The 24,149-nt window shown below is 31.7% G+C and overlaps 1 protein-coding gene across 1 annotated transcript in view; it reads right to left on the minus strand.

The window, feature by feature from the left end:
* Positions 1 to 8,914: 8,914 nt before the first annotated feature.
* Positions 8,915 to 24,149, minus strand: part of LOC118182581 (voltage-dependent calcium channel subunit alpha-2/delta-3-like) — a 223,031-nt gene continuing 207,796 nt past the window's right edge. The window contains exons 35-37 of the mRNA XM_085818633.1: positions 22,079 to 22,232; positions 21,329 to 21,521; positions 8,915 to 19,063 (exon numbers count right to left, since the gene is read on the minus strand). Of these exons, the coding sequence (XP_085674759.1) occupies positions 18,947 to 19,063; positions 21,329 to 21,521; positions 22,079 to 22,232 (464 nt within the window). The 3' untranslated portion in view covers positions 8,915 to 18,946. The remainder of the gene's footprint in view (positions 19,064 to 21,328; positions 21,522 to 22,078; positions 22,233 to 24,149) is intronic.

Raw genomic sequence — 24,149 nt, forward strand, 5'->3', positions numbered from 1 at the left:
TCTTCTGAGGGGAGGGGGAAGTCTGAAAGCTTTCATATTTTACATTACGCCCAAAGAGGCGTTTTTTAACGTCTTGTGTGTTACCTTTATTTATTAAATATCTTCTTCGCACTTAAACCATAAAATTCAGTTCAATAGCAATATCACAAAATAATTTTAAAATGAGCATATCTTTAGAATTTCCGATGGAAAGTCTCACACGCTGGAAATTATTATTATTATTATCCCCCCCGGCACAGTGTTGCCATTGCTTGCTCTGAAATCGTTGACTTTGCTAATCAAAAATTCGTTAAAGTTTTACAAAATATGAAAGATATAATAAAGCGAATTCCAAATTCCACATTTGGGCTTCCAGATGCCCATATTCGGGTCTAGATGTACGTTATTCAAAACTGGATGGCTCTAAGTACCGTTGTTTAATCACAATCCGAGAAACATACATACATTGATGCAGATTCTTCAGAATTTATTTTCTTTAAATATAATACAGGGCTCTAATATTATTTAGATTATCTTTCAGTGAAGACTGTCATCTGGTTCGATGAATCAGTTTTCTGCTATTTTCAACTTTTAGCCAAGTTTACGTGCAGAAAGCACCAATCCAAGATTTTTATCCGGATTACTTTCTGCAGCATTGAAATATAACGATGATTTGATTATGGCTTGGGAAATCATTATATTGTTTTGCCTATCCCTTTATTGTTTCATCAAGTCATATCGCTACAGAGGACATTCTGAGCGCCCAAGTCCAACCTATGGGAGGGATAAACGTTATTCCCCGCAGAAGATGACATCTATCAAAATGGCAAGGTCACAGTTTATACGACTCGTGTCATTCAATCAGTGGCGTAGCGAGGGAGGCAAGGGGGTGCATGATGCCCCGGACGCCGCTCGTAGAACCGGCGCCAAATGGTCTCCAAACAAGATTTTCCGGAAAATTTCAATTTTTATTTTGATCGATTTCTGGATAATATATTTAAAATTAATAACTATTGTAATATAATTAATTATTTATTTTCTTGATTTGTGTAATAAAATGTTTTACAGTACATCAACCAAAACGTTCTTCCTGACCACTTTATTTCTCCAAAGTAGAGATATATTTTTATTTTTTTAAACGAAATGCACGTATATCTCCCGCTTTTTATTTAAAACGATAACACGACCTTGTCTCGAATTTCTCAAACATATCCAGTTTTCAAAATCCGATTCCATAATTTGGAAATGACATTTTGGGAAAATCGTAACGCTTCCGCTACAATTGATTGCGTTTCACTCTCCTGTAAACGACTCCTGGCTACCGATTCAACTAAGTCATCTTGCTGAGACATCGTATATTTACTGCTACGAAGCATTCAACGCATGTCAATTGTTTTTAATCTCCTATTACAAAAGGAATACTGCAGGTCGCTCCTTACTCCTTATCTAAAACGCATAGTTTTCGACGTCACAGACTAAATTTGCATATTCCCAACTTTGTAAACGTTATAATTTTCCTTTATAATCTCTTCTATTTCCTTTTGTTCAAAAAAGGTTGCCAAAGGTTGTCGATTATATGGTTATTTCATACCGAACCCACAATATCCCTTAATTGTTTTGAGCAGTGAATGTGACTGCATGACGTTACTCCCCAGTAGAAAAGAAACGAAACCTAAAACTCCACTACAGATCTATAAAGAAAATGTTTTTCCAAACCTAAGAGTCTCACTTAAAATACTACTTACCATTTCATTATCAAATGCTAACTGTGAACGTTCGTTCTGCAAATTAAAATAAATTTTCACATATTTTACAATCAACGATGGGACAAGATCCCCTAAGTCATCTAGCAATTTTAAGTGTGGAAGGAGAAAAATTTGAAAGGGTCGACTTTCATGAAGTAAATAATAAATTTGCTCCGTCCAAGGTAAGAAAATTGTATACATAGCAATTAATTGTACTCATGTATTATATTATTATTAATAAATATGAGTGCCCGACCAAGTCGAGGTGCACGTGATTGAAGCGAGATGAGGGCAAATTAAAATTTTTAAGCTGGTGGTGTGTATGACAATTTTAGATCTTTGGCACTCCAAACACGAACGTGTCCAGTTGGCTATGTCCTTTTGCATGCTAGGCCATACGAAACGTTGCTGTATTAGTTTCCTCGAAGCCTTGAAGCCATAATGTGACAGACAATGTAACTGACTAAAAATGGCATGGCGAAATCCAGAGGGAACATAAGGTCGAAATCTTGAATCTTGAGCATCACAATAAAGTGATTTTCCAGGTGACAGATGCATAGGCTGTAAGTTGAGATTGGTGGAAGATTTGCTTTTCAAGAGGGTTTGTAGTTCTGAATTCCGGTGTTGTTCATCCGCAAGGGCAGCAAACTTTATTGGCGAAGGAACGGCTAGCTCTTCAATACGAGACAAGGTGTCTGCAACAATATTCTGCGGACCCTCAATATAACGGATAGCTGTTGAAAATTGCCCTAAGAAGCCTAGTTTTATCCTGTTAAGGTTTTGTGCTCTGTGAAGATCATGAAAACGCTTCCATCTAGCATATGTCGAAAATATTTGACAGCTTCATAAATTCCTAATAATTCGCGATCGTAAATGGTGTATTTGGTTTGTGCTGGTGAGAGTTTTTTAGAAAAATATGAGTCTCCATAATTCTTGATCTTTCTGTTGCAAAACTGCTCCTATACCTGTTGTTGATGCGTCAACGTGTAGAGACATTAGGTTATTTTTTGGAAGTAGAAGAGATGAAAAATATGCAACGCCTTCGCCGGGAATTGAACTGCGGACCTCTGGAGTACCGGCCCAGTGAGCATAACCACTGCACCACGAAGGCAGGATAGGAAAGCGGGAGAAATACCTTACATACTCACCTTTTTAAAGGGCGACTGGGGTTTTTAGGGGACCCTCGGAGGGTGTGGAGAATCCTCATCTAACACCCCTTTTAGTTCGGGCGCCACTGTAGAGCCATTAGGATATTTGGAAGCAAGAGAGATTGAAAAATTAGCAACCGCCTTCGCCGGGAATCGAACCGCGGACCTCTGGAGTACCGTCCCAGCGTGCAGAACCACCCAACCACGAAGGCACGGTAGGAAAGCTGGAGAAATGCCTTATAAACGTAGAGTGATAATGGTTTAGATGCGGAAGGATACTGCAAATTTGTTGCCGAAATTAAATCATTTTTGCATTTTTGGTACGCTTCGCGAGATTCTGTGGTCCAGGTTATACCACGTTTATCATTTTTCTTGCTTCCAACCAAAAAAGAATTTAGAGGTGCTTGTATGGTTGCTGCATGAGGTAAGAAACGTCGACAAAAATTGAGCATAGCAAGAAATCTTCTTAAGTCCTTCACTGTAGATGGTTCGAGCATATCCCGGATAGCGGTGACTCTGGAAGGGGTCGAATGCCATTAGCGGAAATTTCATGACCAAGAAAGGATACTCTTGGTTGGCCAAAAACGCATTTGGAAGGATTAAGACTCACACCGCACCTTTGAAAATGTTCAAAAACTGTTCTCAAATGTGATAGGTGTTCTTGCTCTGAAGAAGAGGCGATTAAGACGTCATCAAAATAAGGTACACGAAAGTCGAGGCCGATTAACACCTGATTCATGAAGCGTTGGAACCTTTGAGGAGCACTGCATAAGCCGAAAGTCATGACCGGAAACTCAAATAGTCCAAAAGAGGTAATAACCGCAGTCTCAGCTGGGAATATCAGCTGGATTAATGGGCACTTGGTGATACGCCCGCTAAAGATCAAGGGTTGTAAAAATAGCTTTTCCCTCTAAAACTTGCATACAGTCTTGAACGTGCAGGACTGGGTAACGATTAGGAATTGTAGCTGCATTTAAACGGCGATAATCGCCACTTATCATTTCGTTTCCGAACTAGATGGGGCGGACTGGCCCATGAACTTTTTGAAGGACGGCAAATTCCCTGTTCCATCATGTATTGAAATTCCTCTTTGGCAGCTTTAAGCTTGTCCGGAGGTAAGCGTCTTGGTTTAGCGACAAATAGAGGTCAATATAATGTAGTACATCGTGCTTGGGTTCGGAAATACCCATAACTGGGCGCGTGATTGTAGGAAATTCTCTGAGAAGTTGATGCCATGGGGACTTACTCAAAATTAGTTTAATGCTCAAATCTTGACTGTAGCGAATTACTCCCGGATAATTTAAGTTGGTTGTGGAATCTATGAAACGGCGATTCTTAAGATCTACAAGCAAAGAAAATTTTTGTAAAAAGTCAGCGCCAATAATAGGACAGTAGTAATAATGAATGGCCACTGGAAGTTGCGGCGCAATCCTAATTCAACAGATATCGGGCGTTCACTAAAAGTTTTAATAGGAGTTCCATTTGCTAAATAAAGTTGTAACTTGGTAAGGCGCTTTTGTTCGTGAAAATGTGGTGGAACGACAGAAACATCAGCCCCGGTGCCTACAAGAAACCTTAAGCTCGAATTCTCCTCGATGACGAAAAGGCGTGCAAAATTCCGGCCGCTGTCATTCACGACTTCGAGCAACGGCCCTTCTCGTTTCCCTGGTCGTTATAACGACACACGGTGGGTCGCATTTTTTTGCCTTGTTTCCAAATTTGTGGTGGTAAAAAACAAATACTCGGAGGAGGGCTTTCGCAACGTTTCCTCAGTGGGCTACGACGTGTATTTCGATCACGTGATGTGGAGCGGTTGCGCTGAAACGGTTCAGCTTGGATGGCCACAAACTGAGCAACCTGTTTGGACAGATATCATCAATTTGAGCCTGTAACGCCACAATACCTGGACCAGGAGCCTGCACTGCGTGTATTTGCGCAGAAATGGCTAGCTCGTGAATTTTATCAGCGATTTCGAGAACATTTTTAAGTGGCTCGCAACTGGTAAAATGGTTTGTATGTTAGATGGGATATATTCATTCATAATGTTTTAAGAATGTTATCCGTTAGGTTACCGGCGGCTAAGTCTGACATTTTAGACAGCAATTGAGAAGGCCTTATATCACCCAACTGTAAATCGTGCAACAGCTGCTTGATTTTAACTGTCTTGGATTCTTCATAAACAGAAATTAATTTTTTTTTTTTTAAGATTTGTATTTGTTCGTCGCCGGTGGATTCAAAGGTGCTACTTTGGTAGACGGTTACACGGATTTTTTGCGATTTACGTTGGCGCAATTGTTGGCGCGATTTTTACAATCGTCAGCCATCTTGAAAAACGCTGTTTTTACGCATAGTAAAGTATTCAAAACTTTAAAAAAAAAAAAAAAATCGTTAAAAGTAATGGATTAATTTTTTGTTGAAAATGTCTTTTTTTTAACATGGCAGGCAGGTGTAAATAAATACATTTACTATGAGTATAATGTACTAAAGCAAGGCTATTATTACTTTCATATAGCAAAAAAGAGAATAAAAACACTGTTATAAAAACATTGTGCCAACGTTTAATTAGATTAAAATATTACTGAAATTGAATATCGAATTAAAAACCATCCTACCAACATTTAAAAGAATTAGAATATTATTAAATTCAAATACTTTAAAATAAGTTATATAAAATATAATTAACATTAAAACATATGTGACAATAGTTATCTCAGCAATTTTTGAAAAAAGTGTATTAATTTTTTTAACAAAAATTGAAGTATACAATTATAAAATAAAAGAAAAATGTGTACTTACATTTTTTTGAGTAATTTAACCTCTTGTTTACTTTGTTGTACCACAAAAAAAAAAAAAAAAAAAAAAAAAAAAAAAAAAATCGAAATCATAATTGAATCGGATCTTTTAACCATCTTCATCTGTTATCCAAATATCTCGCATTTCATTGAAGAAGCAATTAGCGAGGTTTCCTCCAAAATTTCCTCTGACGCTATTAAAAATTTATAAATAAATCTTTGATTAGGAAAGACAGGTTGGCCAAAATAAAGTCTCAGAGGGCAATTTTTTTATTCCAATACCAATAATTCTTGGTAATTACCAATAACAACATTCGTCTTCGAAACGGAGATATCCATTCCATTTGAAATCCGAGGAATTCGAAGAGATGAATAATAAATTTTAAAATGGCGCGGTAATGCACAAATATTCAGTAACCAATCAGGGAGCTGATTACATCACGCATAGAATTAAAATTATTTAAATAATCATTCATAATAAAATCATTTTTAAAACAAATGCAAAATTAAATTTTATTTTAATATTTAACAGCCATAAATAATGTTTAAAACATTAGATTAAATTTATAGATATTAATAAAACCAATTACTTTTTAAGTAAGGTGACGTCATTGATTACATCATCCACAACATAAAATTATATAAAATATTATAAACAACAAAATTTTTATTTCAAATAAAAATGTAAAATTAAATTGATTTTTAATATTTAGAAGCCATAAATAATATTTAAAATACGGAAGTTATGCATAATAAAACGCATTATTTTTTTAATGAAATGACAACAAAGTATCGGTTACCATAAATAACTTATTCGGCAATGGGTTTACCATAAGTTGTATTACTCGCCAAAATCCGTGCAACCGTCTACCAAAGTAGCACCGATTCAAAATTATTTTACGAGCTGATTGCAGTACCTCTGATTCTAACGCGGCGATCGCTGTATAAAATTGAGTTTCGTCGGCAGTCATGTGACTCAATTTAAACTGCACATCCAATTGAATGAACCATAACGATGGGTCTCGGCGATAAAAAGGCGGTGGCTTAACTGCCACTCCCGCAAATTAGATACATTTCGATGACACCAGAGATCACGTGACTTATGCATAGCTAATGTAAAAAAACAATGCAGATGACTTCAAACATCACATGACTTATGTATAGCTAATGTAAACAACAAAGTCATCCTTCTTCTTCTTCTCTTGCGGAATGTATCTCATTGCGAAGCAGCATCGTTGTTAACCACTTTAGATCAATCAAATATGCACAGTAATAATATGTATAGAAAAATAATCAATATGCATATAGTGACACAGTTTCTTGGTACTTGAAATCAGAGAAATTGGCGGCTCAAATGCAGCAGACGATACATATATCCGCTGAAATTATGACAGAAATATGTTGACTCACCGGAATGCTGCACAACGCTTGAGATCAAAGGTGAAATGTCTTACTTGCATCTCATCACACTGGATAACTTACTGGTACTCAGAATTTTGATATATAAACTCCATATTCGTGCAACATTGAAAGTTGCTATTCTTAATAAATACGGCTCACCAATTATGGTAGTACATTTTTTTTGAGACAGATCATTCAATAATTATAACAATCGAATAGAATAAATATTATTTTGTTTCTGGTTGCTAAGGGTTACCAGACTGGCAGAGCTGAGTTGTAGTAGCAAGTTGCCACATATCTATTTATCATAAACTTATAATTGTTTAAAAATTGTACTTTTTAAAAACACTTATATGTAAAATAAATAACACCTTTTTAACTAATTCTAGATCATCGTATGTCTGATTTTTTTCGCCAACACAGATGCATTTCTGAATCCAAGGCTAGTGTAGTTAGGTAGTGACTATTCTTATTATATTTTTGAGTATTTTATGGCAGATTTAGCATTTTATTATTATTTGCATTAGTTTCTTATTACGAATATATTCTATACATTATATACTGAAAGTTTTTTTGTGTGTGGGGGGGGCGAAAAAGGTATTTTGCTCCGGGCGCCAGTTATGCTTGCTACGGCACTGCATTCAATAGTGATTTGCTGAGCAGTTTAATAAGGTTTCCCATCTTCCTCTCTTTAGCCAAAACAGTATTACAGAACTCTTATGGTGAGATTTGAAGAACAGGATTTTGAATACACGGTCCGCTTTTAAAGGCTTTAGAGAAACTTGAACAACTTTTTCAGGAGGGGGAAAAAAAAAAAAAAATGCCCTCTCATTATCACAATCCAAGACTTAAGTTTCCAGCAAAGGCAAATATCACCTTCTCAGTCAGTTCTAAACTAGGTCTGGCACTCGCACACTATTTTCTTCCATAAAGTCTTACCTTGAAGGTCATTATTTCAATAGCAATGTAGAAAATCAGAAAATGGTAACAAGGGAAGCATAAACAGTATTCCAAAATATGAGCTCTGTGCAGGAGTTAAACAAATGTATGCATGTACCAAGCATTGTATAGATTTAAAAGATACCGTAAATTTAAGAAATAGAATACTGTTTTCTTTAACATTCCCATTTTATACAAATTTATTTCCTAGAACTTTGTAGAATGATTACGTGTTTGTTCATCACAAGGTGAACTTAGGCACTACTGAAAATGAAAAGCATTCCTATACCCTATTATAATTGTTACTTTAGAATAGGCACTTCAAGGTAATTCTACCCCTCCCCCCTCCCAACTGGCTTCATAACAGCAGAGGCAGAAGGTAGAATCCTCTAATTCTCTCTCCCTCTTCATTGTTGTTTAACGGATTTCATTTCATGAAAAAGCATATGAATGAACTATAATATGAGATGAGACAGAGAAAATAAGTACTGTGCAATGAGGACAGCACACATTACGATCGCATATAAAGGAGGATCGTAAAGATCTAAAAATGCCTATTTTAAAATAATAAACTTCCTTCTTTTACCAGATGTTTCCATATTATTGTCCTCCTTCTGTACACGCAACATACTTTAATGCAGTATACTATTATATTTATCGTTCTTCTTAATGCATTTTAATATATTTTACCACCTAAAGGTTAAAACAGTTAAAAAAAATCCTCTGATTCGTAGAATTAAATAAACTATGTATTAAAAAACTACGTAAACAATTAAATACCTCTGCAAACTTAAGTACAAATTAAAAGTTCTTACTATTTTTGCAAGTGCATTTCTCTATTAGTATTCAACTCAATCTAAAATACATGAGAATGTCAAAAGAGATATCATTGATGATAAATAGTCCCAGATACAAAGACATTTTTTAATTTTATATAATTTTATCTACACCAATTATCAAATATTTTGATATGGTAAAAATCATTTCATGTTCTAAATCATTTTGTAACAAACCAATTATTTATTACAATTGCATTATCCAACAATTCCATTGCATTACTAGAAAAAACACAAAACTTATGCATTTAAGGGAAAAAGTCCATAGAAAACTGTACTTGCATTGGACACATACAAAGATACAAATTGTTTAATGCTAAATTTCAAGCACCAATGTTTTTCAAATTTCAGAAATTATAATTCAGAAGCGCAATTTTAAGTTATACTTTGTATAAGAATAACATATTTACAATTCCAATAAAACCTTTTATTATCTCCAAAACACAACCAACCCAGGACTGGTGAATATTTTAACTTTATAAATATATCTTTACTCAATATATTACAGAATTCAACATTATGTATATAACAAAAATACATAAGTTTTAATAAGAATACCTTAAATACAGAAATTCAAATTTTCTTGAAAAATATTCAGATTTGAATTTCATATTTTTATAGACTTGAAATATGTAAACGAAATAAAGAGAAAAAACACTACAAATTGAATGGCAGTTTAAAATGTACTTTTAACTTTCAACTAGATATGCAGAAGTGAAATAGTTATTTTCTTTTAGAATAAGATTTTGAAAGATTTCAATAATAATATTTTAATACCTGGGGTAGTCAGAATAAAAGTTACTTAAATGAAGAAAAACGAGGCATTATAATGCAGTTGTAAAACTTACACATGAGAACCATAGTGAAGCATAAAATAAACACATAAAATAAAGTACTACTTTTGAGACTTATATTAAAATAATGAAATCTTAAAAAGAAAAAACTTGAAATGGAGATACTCTCAAATTTGTTTCTGAATAATGATAATGAATGACAAAGTTTCTTTTTAGTATGTATAAGAGGCAACAAGAAATTAATCAAGGAATAATTACACAAGTAAAGGCAGATGAGATATCAGGAAAAAAGGTCAGAAATATATTACATGTATAATAATTTATAAAAAAAATACTTACAAACATACCATATAACAGCCCCCCCTCCACCAAAAAATTCTTTCCAACATATTTTGAAATAGATCACTTAAAAGGCTATTTATTTATAGTTTAAAGAGAAATGAAATAAAAGCCTGATTCAGATCTAAAATCTTTTAGTATTAAATAACATTCTTTATTGCATAAAAGAATCTATGGTGAATCAATAAATAAATCCAAATACTATTGGTTTACAAGCACACTGGAGATATACTTTATCATCTGTCCTCAAACTTTCAAGATAGAGGTAACATTTTTCCATATACACAACAATAAAATACATCTAAAATTCTTTGTTATTTTAATTAAAGAAAAATTATGCATATTTTTCAACTAGTTAAATGTTTCACTTAATTTATTTCTTTTAAAACTAAGAAACTGCAGAGAATGCTCTTCATTATTTCAGAGAAGCTAGTGAAGATATTTCAAATCCACAAACAAAGGTTTTGAAAAACTTTGCTAAACGTAACTCAGATTGGAAATACATCACACACCTTTATTTATAACAGCAAAAATTCATAGCCTTTTCTAAAGAAAAAGATTCCTTAAAAAATTTAGAATAATATATACATATAAAACATTCTTACACAGGAAAACATGGATGTCTATAATAGTGGGTTACATTATATCAATTTCCTAAAAGTAATAAATCTGTTCAGAAAATAAAATATTTTAAAATTTAAGCTGTTGTGATGATTTTCAAATCAAAATTTGTAAACTGACATTTTGAACAAAAATTGAGACACTTTGTTATAATGATGATAATATTTGTTATAATGACACTTTGTTATATGATACATAAGTATCATAAAATTTTATATATAGCTACATACACATATATGTGCGTGCCAATGTATGCAGGACATTGTGAAATGGAATAGAACATTACAGGTATAATCATCACCCCACTGCAGTATACAATAGCACATAGCACCCACTGTAGTACACACACACAATAGCACATGTGCATCGAGTTCCTTAATGCTACAAGAAGCAGGTACAGTATTGATTCTCAGGGATTATACCTAGAGTGAAAAAATGAATGTCACCTTAATCTGAAACCCCTTGTGAAAAATGAAGAACTCTCTGAGTTAAGTATTCAAAATCGTATCAGGAGCTGTGTACTGGTAATACCAAAAATGTGTAAATATTTTAATAAGTGATCTGCTGAGGAATGGCCAGGTGGCAAAGGATTGAGTAACATATCATGAAAAAAACTGAGCAAAGATTCAAGAAATCAACAAAATGATTCATAATGATCACCAATTATTGCCCACCAATGGCTGAGCAGTAAAGTAACTCAACACTGGTAGTTCTGTGCACTGCATGGGTTTCTTCACAGTTTTCCCGTGTGTAACAAGGAACTGAGCCACTTTCCCTTAAATGTGACCCATCTGGCATCTCTTAATTTGGCAGAGACCAATGTGTGGGTGGCTGTAATCAAATAATAATAAAAAAAATGTTGCCTCTGTCTAGAAAGTTGGGGGGGGGCAGGAATAGATGATAAAATGTGTCTCTAGTGTGCATATTATACCAATATTATTATTCAGATTAATTTATTGGTTCATCAAAGAATGCTAGTTAATATCAAAAAGTTTTAGATCTGAATCAGGCATACATTTCATTTCCCTTTAAACTAAATGCTAGATAAGATCACCAGTTAAGCATTTTAGATAGTAACTGATGTGATGCTTGTTCATTGATAAACAGATAATACAAACAACTAAATATGAGAAAAGTCTACACCAAAAGGTTTTTCCTCAAACCTAATTATATGGTAAAAAGATTCAAGTTTATCCACATCATTGAACAACTCACAGTGAAATCAGACTTGCTTGGAAAGATCAGCATATGTGATAAGATATGGAATCTTCACTTATAAATGTGAAACAAGAAAGCAGTCAATATAATGGAAAACTTTGATCATAAAAAATGAGAAAATGAAGACAATGCTAATCGTTTCCTTTGATATTAATAGTGTGGTCATAACTGAATGGGCAGCTGTAGATAGCCATGACTTATGATGATTTAGACCTGTCAACATTAGCAACGTTAAATTCTAGTTAAATTTAAAAAATAAATAGATGAGAAAACAGAGTTTTCAGTTATGAAAGAACAATGTGTGGATTCTACACATAACACAAAAATGTCCAATTTGTCGTACTCTGCTTGTAAAGCATTGCATATCCCAATGCTGGAAACCAACCTTACTGGATTAGTATTGTGTGACTTGTATCCATTTCCTAAACCAAAATCCTCATACAAGGGGATTCATTTTTAGACAGAGATGATGTAGAGGAAAGAACACAATAGCTGATGAAAGAGTTGACACATGAACTACAGGACTGTTTTCAACAATGGAAAATATGCATGTAACAGTATGCAGATAAAAGGAAAACAGCTCAACGAAGGAAATAACCACAAAATTATAAAACTGTAATAATAACTCATATTTTTGCATCCAAGTCATATTATTTAATGACCACATGTCATAAGCAGAAGTTTGTTACATGTAATTGTATGTAAAATGTTTTCCTCATATCAATGTATTTAGCATTAATTTTTATCGCTTGAGCATTAGTGATTAGTTTGATTAAATATTTGGTATTCCTTTACAATTTTAACATTCACCAGTCCCAGTTTGTCAACTGCAAAAAATTAAACACAGAAACATTAGATATCATATTTTATATCAATCAATTTTGACATTTTATGCATTAAAGTAATTATAATGCATAAGAAATTGAAAGTAAAATTACTCTATATAAAACACGAAAAACCTCAAACAAAGTGTATAATATAAATGATATGGTGCATTAATTCATTACCAGTATTTATGATATGTTTTAATACAAAATTGTGCATTTTTATGTATATTTCAGCAAATTTGAAAAGCAATATTGCAGTTTTGCTAAGCTCCAAATCTGACTGATTACAAAATGAAAATACTCTTGTACAGAAAGGTTAAATATCTATCAATCACAATTATATTTAAATAATGTAATTCATGTATACTCTCATATTTTCTCTCATAATACAGTAGCTTTCAGTAATTAGTTAGCAATAAAAATGTAGTTATTCAGCTCTTAACAGGTATTTTTTGTTGCCTCTAAGAGAAATACCTAATTTTCATTAGAGCTACTGGAAGACTGATAAAGAATTTTGAATTCTTTGAAAAGTGCTTAAACATACATACATAAAAACAAATCTATACATACTCATATTTCTGCAATATGAGTAGATATAATATTTGAATCCTATGCCCAATATAAAATTCTGTATTATCAACATCCCCTTCCCCCTGTACAAATATGCTTTAATATAATTTTTATGATTGTTAACTTAAAGAAAATTTTCTTAGAATAAGTAGTTGTCTATAGATATTAAAATATTCTAAAAAGGATATTTTATTCAAAATTTGCTACTTTGATAAAACTAGACTATGTAAGAAAAAGATAAAGAAAAATATTTCATGAATAGATAAAATACAAAGAAAAGATATGTGTGTGCTATGCAGTACCTTTGTTTTACCATATAAAGAGAATTTGAAGAGACATTTAAGCAGCACATACATTACGATATTTTAAAATTTCACTAAATAGCATATAAAACAAACAGGGTTAAAAGCAGTTATTACACATTAATAAGTTATAATTCTATAATGAAAACAAATGTTACTTTCTCATCAGCATTACCATCTAAAAATGTGCCAATGTAATTGGTAATGCATTTAATAACTTTTTCTTTTGATTAACAGCCAGGTTTAGCAATGTTTAGATGTTTGGCACTGAAGCTTATTTGAGATGGTGTTCCCTATGGGAAAGTAACACACAAGTTTTGGTAGATAACATGCCAGTTTTGTAAATAATATACGATAATAACAAAATACTCTGAGTACAGCATCAACACATTTAAAGAAAAATCCATATTTTTTCTTCTTTTGCTTTAAAAGATTTATTTTCCTATAAACAATTTACTCAGAATTTACTCAGCTGTAATAGAAAATACTGATATTTGTGTTCTAGACTTATTTATAGAAGATAGAAATACATAAAACTGTATTAAAACTACAATAATCTCACAAAATTACAAATGATTATTTTCCATACAACTAGAATATGCGTTATTGTAGAACAAACTAGAATGGGTTATGCGACTAGACTTTCAAAATTAAATACAGTTAAAAGTAACACAAGTAGGCTCTAAATTATTTGAGACACTTCCACATATCATGACAAATATATATTGCATAAAAATGCATAATTAATAGTATAAATGAGACAAGAATTATGCCTTTATAAAAGGAAAACATTGAAAATTGTACGCATAACAAATATGTGAATGGATTACACACATACTCAGTTAAAAAACAATACAAATTTATTTTTTGATTATTTAAATAGATCTTATGAAGCTATATCTAACATTGTAAAAAACATGATGTCATGGAAAAATCTTCAATGAAACTGAATTGTTTTCATAATTCAATATTTTGAAATAAAACATTTTTATATGAAACTATTAAACTTCAAAAAAGAAAACAGAACAATTGAATATTCACTTTAAGAAAAGAGAAATAAATTCTTGTACTTAGTATATTTACATCTCCAAATGTTTTTGAAAGAGAACAGATAAAGTGATGCATGAAATACCTTACACTGAATGAAAATGGCATATAACATATTTGATATGCAAGATATTGGAAAGAAAGTTTGTATTAAAATAATTAATGGAACGTATACAGCCAGCTAATATGCATGACATGTTTCATATAAATCCACATTTTCACATATAGCTACTTCAAGGAAGACCTTCAAATTTAATATAACACAGTTCTGTTAATCCTCCCCAAAAAGGCATCATTACCACTCACAGTTCTATTGCATTTGTTGAATTCCCCCATAATAAGAAGCCACACAACTAACTAGACTACTAGATGGCCTTACTGAACTACACTGAAAACATTCTGAACATCATCTCAAGTAGAAAACTATTTATCCACAGCTATCTATAATGTCTGATTGAAACAAAGAATATTTGGTAGTATTCTGTTATCAGGATCGGATTCATAAATGTATGAATGTATGCATATGTGTATATGTATACACACATACATTCATGCTTACACATATACATCCATTCATACAAGCACACATACATACATTTCTGGATCTGGTTTTGATAACAGAACAGTACCGAATATTTTCAAGGTAGCAATTCCAGCAATGAAAACTTCCTAAATAATAAACATTTTCTCTTCTATTTGAAGTCCTATTAACATCCAGACATTCTTAAGATAGTTCATTGTGAGTATAATAGAACCATGGCATTAATTCTTGAGGAGATATCAACAAATGCAGGAGTAGAGCAAACAGTCATCATGAATTGTTTTTAGGAATTGGTAGAAGTTTTGTGCTGCAAACTTAGCCAACACTTAGTGAACTGTGTTGGCTAACTTGGAGCTGGTCTTAGTGAAAATAATAAATATGTCTACCTTCTGGTCACAATGTATATTCCACTGTATGTATTTTAAACAATACCTTTCTGTAATATTCTGTATATTCAAAAATATGTATCATTTTCACAGTGTAGGATTTCAAGCCCCATTCTCTATCAAGAAAATAATTAGGGTAGCCAACCTGTGATATAATAGATCAAACTAGTCAATTCTAATCAAACTATTCATAAACTAATCAAACTATTCATATTCAATCATATGGGCAAGTATTTGAGTGATTCTGTTTCATAGAAAATAAACAAGTAACACTTAATTAATGCAATCAATAGGATGTTCAAGAAGTAGCAACCTTTTTAGCTGTTTACTTTCTCAGTTAAATAATATTTTGATATCTATATTATCTGCTGTAGTAAATCAATGATTACCCATTAAATTGATTTAATATTACATTACTTTCTAGGTTTAAATTTTAAATTCAAAAACTTTAAATGATTAAATGTAAAACCTCTCTGTATACACCTTAATATTTCCCCTTTTTCCAACATTTCTCATCTTTTTCCTTTTACAATGTATACGATGGCAAAAATTCTTATATCTAATTAAATGGATACTTTTTCAAACTTACTGATTGATATAAGACATTTAGTTTTATTTTTGCAATTCTTTCATACACATTAAAATATAAAATTGATTTTGTAAAAAAACATTTACTTTTTGGTCAATTTAATACTTTTTTAAAAGGAAAAAAAATAATAAAAATTTTATATTTTGCTAATTAATATATATACTACAGATGAAAATACACTACACATGAAAAGTGAATTGATCTTGTTATTTTAAACCAAGAAAAGTTTCCAGCAGAAAAACTGCATTAAAACAGAGGGTGTTAAGCAGGGGCGTAGCTAGAGGGGGGCAAGGGGGACATCTGTCCCCGGGCGCAGCATCCAAGGGGCACCAATTTGATATTACGAAATTTTAGAATTAAATGTTTTCCATCCTTGGCAAGCAGTAGGGGCACGAAGTCTTCAGTTGTCGATGGGCGCTAAAAACCCTAGCTACGACTCTGGTGTTAAGTAAATTTGTAGTTTTTTTCAAGCCTATAGAAGAAATGACTAGAATTGCCGTGTTCATAGCCATACTCATTTGAATGTAGCTATAAAACTGAAATTGAAATTCAATGTATATATCTAACATACAACTCAAAGTTATTAAAAAATAATAATAATGCATTTTCCAAAATAACGCAAATATTACATTTTAGTGTAAGAAAAGCCACTGTAATATTACTGCAGAACAGTTGGCAACCCTATTAAAATTAACAAGGAAGAGATTATGCTTTGTGATGCAGTATTTTGATAAAAGGAAAAGTTACGCAATATGATTAAGGAAGAAGCTTGGAGGGCAAGAGTAGATGAAATATACAAACATTTTGTTCAAGCTTGAATGGATGTACAAGCCAATGAGCATACAAAAGTGATATATTGAGATCTTGCACCATAGCTTGCATACAACAAATCTTGTATTTAAAGTCACTAACACCACTGAAATCACAGATTATTCAGAGTAAATGAAAGTTCCACAAGATTCTCACTGTTTGGCTTATACTTATGTGTACTTTGCTTATTGCTTGATATTTTATTAATGATTATGTTTTCTATGTAATAAAATAATTACAAAATAAAAAATATAAAGGCATTTATCACATTTTGCCGAGACTATGCCGATATCACAACAGGTATATTTCTGTCCAGAAAAATAGATAATGGTGCATATGAAATAACATGAATATGGATTATGGCCTCTAAAAGAATCTTAAAATTTTGAAGTCATCGGAAAAATAATGTATCTTAAAGTCATAATGATGATGCATTTAAAATGATGAGAAACCCAAATACTCACAAGTTTCCGACAAAAGCTTTTAGAATATTAAAATTTAATTTTAGAAAAGGATTTACAGCACAGTACAATTAAATATTACAAAGAGAAGATCTAATGTAATTTTGTTCAACAAAAGCAAAATAATACAAGATCCAAAGTTTGCAAACATAAACTCACATTAGTAATCACATAGCATTTGAATTTGATAACAGCTTTTATTTCACAGTTTAAACAAATCTGCACTGCATATTTAGAGAGCTTCAGCATAACATTATGCCAAATTATTCTACCATGATTAAAGGGAATATATCTGGATGTCTCAGTCCACACTGAATTTTTAAGTTAGATAAGATAATTTCATCTTCACATACTATTTAAATTGGGATTAAAAATGGAATCTTAGAAATTATTTTACATAAATACTGATAAAAATGTTTTATATTTTAAAAAAGAAGGAAAACTTGTAGGTAATTTTTGATTATCCATCACTCATTTGAGATGAATCAAAATCACCAGAATAATTTAATGGGATCTAATTTAAAAGATAATTCTGTTTTCTAAATCAAACGAATGTGCATTAAGATGCTTTGCTAGCAGTTAAAATGCTTTCTCTAGAGTCAGAATACATTTCTGTATTCATATTAAATTTATAAATATAATTTTAAAAGTGTTATCTATATGTAATTTCTTTTTATTATTTACATTTATATAATTCATCATTCACAAATTCGTATTAAAAGCACATAATAATTTCTTTACCAATTTTACCATTTTTTTCTTTTATATCATATTGCCAAAAATTTATTACATATGAATTAACAATAACTAAATTAATGCATTATATACATACATACATATATACAAACACATATTTTCAAATAAATGATATTTTTGATTTACAATTCACAAAATATATTTTAAGAGTGTTCTTGCAAGCAAGATTATTTTGTAAACAATTCAAAACTTTTATTAACTTGAAGAATGATATGCTTAACAATAATAATTAAAAATACAGAAACACTATATATATATATATATATATATATATATATACTGAGATATGCATTAGTTACTAAATTCTGTGTCTTCAAGTAATATGGGAATCTTATGCTTTCTATATTAAAATGCTATTATATATAACAATCATTTATCACAATTATAATATGATATGCAGCTTTTTAATTTTTCTTATATTACTTTAATACACAAAGAAAATAGATAATTATTTATATTAATAGAAGATATGTGGACTTGGAGATTCTTTTTAATTCATTTAAAGTTTAAGATGTGTTAAAATTTCTAGACATAAACTTTATATGATATTAAATAACTACCAACAAAAGCAGACTTTTATTACTCTAAATAATCTGTGATGTTTATATATATTATATATAAGTCCTTGCAGGGCAAACTGAGCCACTTTAATAGTATCACACATGGACCTTATGTGAAAAACAGATGTCATTTACAGTTCACGGAACATTCCCAATAATGTACGTCCAGTCTAGTTGGCACAGACATATAAAATATAACAATGTAACAACAATGTCTGGGTCAGCAAGGCAGGCAGTACTTTCAATGAAGCCTCACTTTAACAAGGCAAGACAAAATTTGTTTCTTCAGATATGGAAACAATTCAGGGTGTAGTAAAAAATTGCAAGTCCTAATATTAAATTACAAATATTAATGGATTTAATATAACTAGATCCTCCACACTCATGGTTCATATCTGTTTCCTGGAAAAGAGATGGATATAAATTAAAAACTAGAAAACTTGAGATTAATTTTTTAAATTTACAGAATGAAAATTACTTAAAAAACATTTAAACATATTAGGATTGAATAATAAAAATAATAATATATGCATTTAGGTTTACGTTTCCTGCAAGTTAATATATAACTGAAAAGAGTTATGATTATTCTGTGTTAGTATTTCAGCTAATTTCTAAGTGAATGCCTTGACTGGTAAATGAAATATTTAGCAACTTTCTATACAGATTTGGCATTCTTGAGTTTTACATACCTCCACTAATACTATCATATAAAACACTCATCTTCATTAACTATCAAAATGACTCTACACTCTTTTGCAAAAAAATCGAAGCACCAAGAACTTCTTTTGCGATCGTGATGAAATTTGGTATGCAAAAACATCTTGATCGACCATGCAAATGATCAAAGTTTAAAGGCAAATGAACAGGATTTGTGATCATAGTGTGCATTTCTAGTGTGCAATTCGCAAAGTATAAAACTAGTAATAGAGGCAGAAAATTTACCTTTTTTTGTTGCTGCCATTGTAATTCAGTAAAGAAGCAACTAAAGATGCTATTACGATGCGATATATTTATCAAAGACCTTACACACAATAAACGACTTAGAACATGGTTGCATTGTAGGGTTGCATCAAGCTGGGTGGTCATACCAAGCAATAGGCTGCCACCTGCAGCATACAGACACTGCTGTGCAAAGATGTTGGCAGCAATAGTTGCTACAAGGAAATTGCCAACAAAATGAAGGGTCTGGAAGGCCAAGCAGCACAAATGTGAGGCACGATAGGATGATTGTTTGCTAGGCCCGAACCACCCAACAGTATCATTGTCGACTATTCAACGCATTACAGCATCTATACCTCCCGTAGTACCATCCACCATCTCATGGCACTTGTCTGAGGTGGGCTTATGCTCACAAAGGCCTTAAGATGTCTGCTTTTGACCCCACAACATTGGCGGAGTCACCTGGAGTGGTGTTGCAGCCGATCATCATGGCTGCTATCAGACTGGCATTGTATAGTGTTCAGCGATGAATCCCGCTTCCCTCTTGAAGCAGATGACCATTGTGTTCGTGTCTGGAGAGATAGGCCATCAGTCCATCAGCCTTTGTTTTACAAAGGCATACAGCCTTAACCCCTGGTGTGATGATGTGGGGTGCTATTTCTTATGACAGCAGGTCATCCTCCATACATCTTTAACAGCTCAACAATATGTTGATACCATCCTGTGGCCAGTTGCAATTCCCTTCATGGCACATCATCCTGGGGCCATTTTCCAACAAGATAATGCCATGCCATATCTCTGGACTGTCTCTGTGTGGTTGATACTCTTCCTTGGCCAGCAAGGTCACTAGACCTTTCACCAATTGAGTATGTCTGGAACATGGTAGGCCGCCAGATTTGGGCACCACAAAATATCGCAGATCTGGAGCGACAACTGATGAATGCCTGGCAGAATGTGTCGCAGGATGAGATAAGGAACCTCTAACATTCCTTGCCTCGATGAATTCAAGCATGCATTCAAACATGCATGTTCGATCAACTACTAATTTGAACACTCAATGGGTGATCGTGAGCCGTGAACAGGTACTACGACCTTGATTTTTTTAATCATTTTATTATCTGCATATGACTATACACATATTCGGTTTCATCCAAAACAGCCATCTCCTTCATGGTGCTTCGACTTTTTTACAAAAAAGTGTATTTTCAAAGTTAAAATTTAAAAAAAATTAAAGCCACCATATTAAGCACATCAAACTATAATGAATAATTCAGTACACCATAGTACATAAACTTTAATTAAGATTTCAGTATACCAAGGTACTGAACTGAAGAACTGAATACTGCTGACATTAGCATGTAAAAAACTCCCAATATTAAAATGTCATTATTATTTCCAAGAATTCTAATGCAGATTTCTTATTAATAAACTAAGCCCCAATTATTTTTCATTTATTTCTCAACATTAATTGCTTAAGAAAATATAACATGTGTATTTAAATTATAAGTGAGCTTGTTTGATATACATATTACTTATTTCTTTATTATTGCATACTCGTTATTACTTATTTCTTCACTTACTAGACACTAATTCTAATAATTATATTAAAAATTAAAGTAATCAGAAGTCTAATAATTTGAAATAGTTACAACACAGTGACAATAATTACAACACAGTAAATAGTTACAACACAGTGACAATAAATAAAATAATTACAAATGTGCATACTTCTGGATGATAATTAATACAGGCTTCTGGACGCTTTCTGTATATATTTTGCTCCATTCGCAAACAACGCAAGGTCTCATTCTGCCGTACTTCTTTTGGTTCCAATTTAACTGAAGTTGTTTCACAAGGACATGTAGTATAAACAACTAGCATAACAAGATTTGTAAAAGGTACTTGTTGAACTATAAATTGTCTGAAATTAAAAATAATAATAATAATAGGTATAAGATAGAATTTTAGCACTCACATATTACAACCTATATAAACATACAATCACAGGATTATCTAAAAACCCTTTTTTTAAAAAACCTGATTAGTATAGATCACTTTTTTCTCTAACCATCTACATACAAAAATGCATCTACATACATCTACTACATACTACATAAATCTACATACAAAAATGCATAAAATATCATTGTCATAAATGTCATGTTACATCACTTTTGCTGATTTTTGAGACTTGTTCTAAAAATACAAACTAACTACAAATTAGCAATAAGATTAAAATGCATATTTTTGAATGTTTAAGATTTAGCAAAAGATTCCAAGGTATTTTTACTTTAAGTTTCATTCAAAGAAATTTAAACAATGCAATTAAGAATAATTTAAGTATACATGAGGAAAAATCATAAATATTCTAATTTTTCAGTTCCTATAATTAAGCTAATGCTTAAAAATATAATGTAATAACATCATATTTCTCTTTTCTAAAATAAGTAAATACACTTGTTAAATTTAACTGCTTACTTATCACAGCCTGAAGCATGGCACATAGAGAGACGTCCTTTCACTGGTTCTGTAAAATCTCGTGACAACATTTCATACAAGTCTAATTCTTTTTCACAAGGATGAGGAACTGTTTTATTTGGTTTGTCACTTTTGTGTTCTTCATATTCAAATTCTGAAATAACTAACATTAGTAACAGTTTAAAAAATCTATTATTGAATTTAATTTAATAACTTGATTTACAGGTGATACTGAAGATTTATTTGCATGATAATTGGATAACATTATTATGCAGTACAATGTCCAAAATCCAGATGCCCAATATCAGGACCTCCAGAATTTTTTATTGAAATCTAGGAAAAGAAAATACAGTACCATAAACAACAACAACAAAAGCAAATGTACTGCAATTTTCAAACACCTGCTGGCTAGAGAATCACACTATGGCCAATGACAATACACTGATTAACATAAGCCATGAGTATGCTTTAAGCTCTTGAGTGGTTGTGAAGATTTAGGTAACATTTTTCTATCTGGCCTAAACAATATGAAGCCTCAAGACATATTTGTTTGGGGGCAGGGTTTGATGCTCACTGGTTTTCTTTTGTTGGCAAAGCAGCAGGGAAGAGAGAAATTATTAGAATCCAAAGAACTTAAGCTAACATAGCAAACTGCACTCTTTCTTAACTTTCTAATTTGAGGCAGCTTATTATTTTTGCAGGCTATTTTTAGAACAGCTATCTTACCAAAATTAAAGTTTGAATTTTCAATTAATTGAAGAGTTTCTTACTCCAGAACTGCAGCATTAGCTGCAAACCAAAAGCATATTTTGAACTTACTTCCTATAGTGGACTTTGTGCCATTCAGGCTCAGAGAGAGAGAGAGAGAGATTTCAAAATTAGACCACAATCTTATATTGGCATAGATTCTGAATACCATAAAAGCGAAATTTTCTAATTAATGGAATTTGTGAAGAAATGCGGACAAGGAATAATGAATGAAGATGATATAAGCAAAGTTTTATACAGTAATATCCCAAACGGAAGTCAACTAATGGACAGTGAAATCTGCAGTATGGTTTTAAATCCAGAAAGTATTGCTACTGAAAGTGAAGAAAGTGACAAGGAAGTTTTAAAGAATGAAAAGATTTTGACTGTCAGTTTAGTGGGAATTCTTGACACGGCAATTACAGTACTTGAATAATGGAACTTTATAACTGAGCAAGAAATTATGTCTGTCTACAAAAATCAAACAGAAAGTATTAGCACAAAAAAAGAAACAGTTTAAACAACTTCATTGAAAGAAATATTTTACAAGACAAACATATAAACATTGAGCTTTCTTTGTAAATTTCGATTCCCATAATAGCATAGATGTTTCATTACTCCATACACAACTAATACTTCATATTTCTAATTTTATAATTTCAATGTGCTATCTTACAAGATTTAAGCTGATGATTTAAGATCCAGAAATTTTTTAAATCTGGAATTGCCAAAATCCTGATGATTCTAGATCTCGGACATTGTACTGTATATATATATATATATATAGATGCATTAGAGAAAATAATAAAACTGTTTCATTTATATTATCCTACAGCTGATAGGCTTAAACTGTAGAAAAAGCAGTTTTTAGTTTAGCTATATATATAAAAGCAGGTTATATAGTTATATATAAACTTATGGATATTAATACACCATTCATGTAATCAAGAATTAAAGCACTGTCATCTCTTTCTTCGTATTGTCAAAGTGAATTGTAAAAATATAAGAATTAGAAATTTATAATAATTTCAAATTTTGTTGTATATTTTTGACACATTATTTCCAGAAATTTAAGAAAAAATTGTAATCTTCTGACTATGAAAATAATAAAAATAAATGTAATACAGAAGCAACTAGTCCATCTCTGAAAGGAATTTTTGCAAATTTTTATGACTACTTCAGAGTATGAAGCTCAGTTATCTATAATTTTATTTTAAAAGCATTATTATCTGTTTCAAAATTTACTTTCTTAATCACTGATTATATTTTTGGCAGAGCGTTTTGAATTTCGGTTTCTGATCTAAGAGAGAAAACTGTTCTTTTG

Source organism: Stegodyphus dumicola, chromosome 6 (assembly GCF_044657685.1).
Source record: "Stegodyphus dumicola isolate Sdum_Otavi_A_Nest chromosome 6, ASM4465768v1".
In the NCBI taxonomy this organism is placed as follows: Eukaryota; Metazoa; Arthropoda; class Arachnida; order Araneae; family Eresidae; genus Stegodyphus; species Stegodyphus dumicola.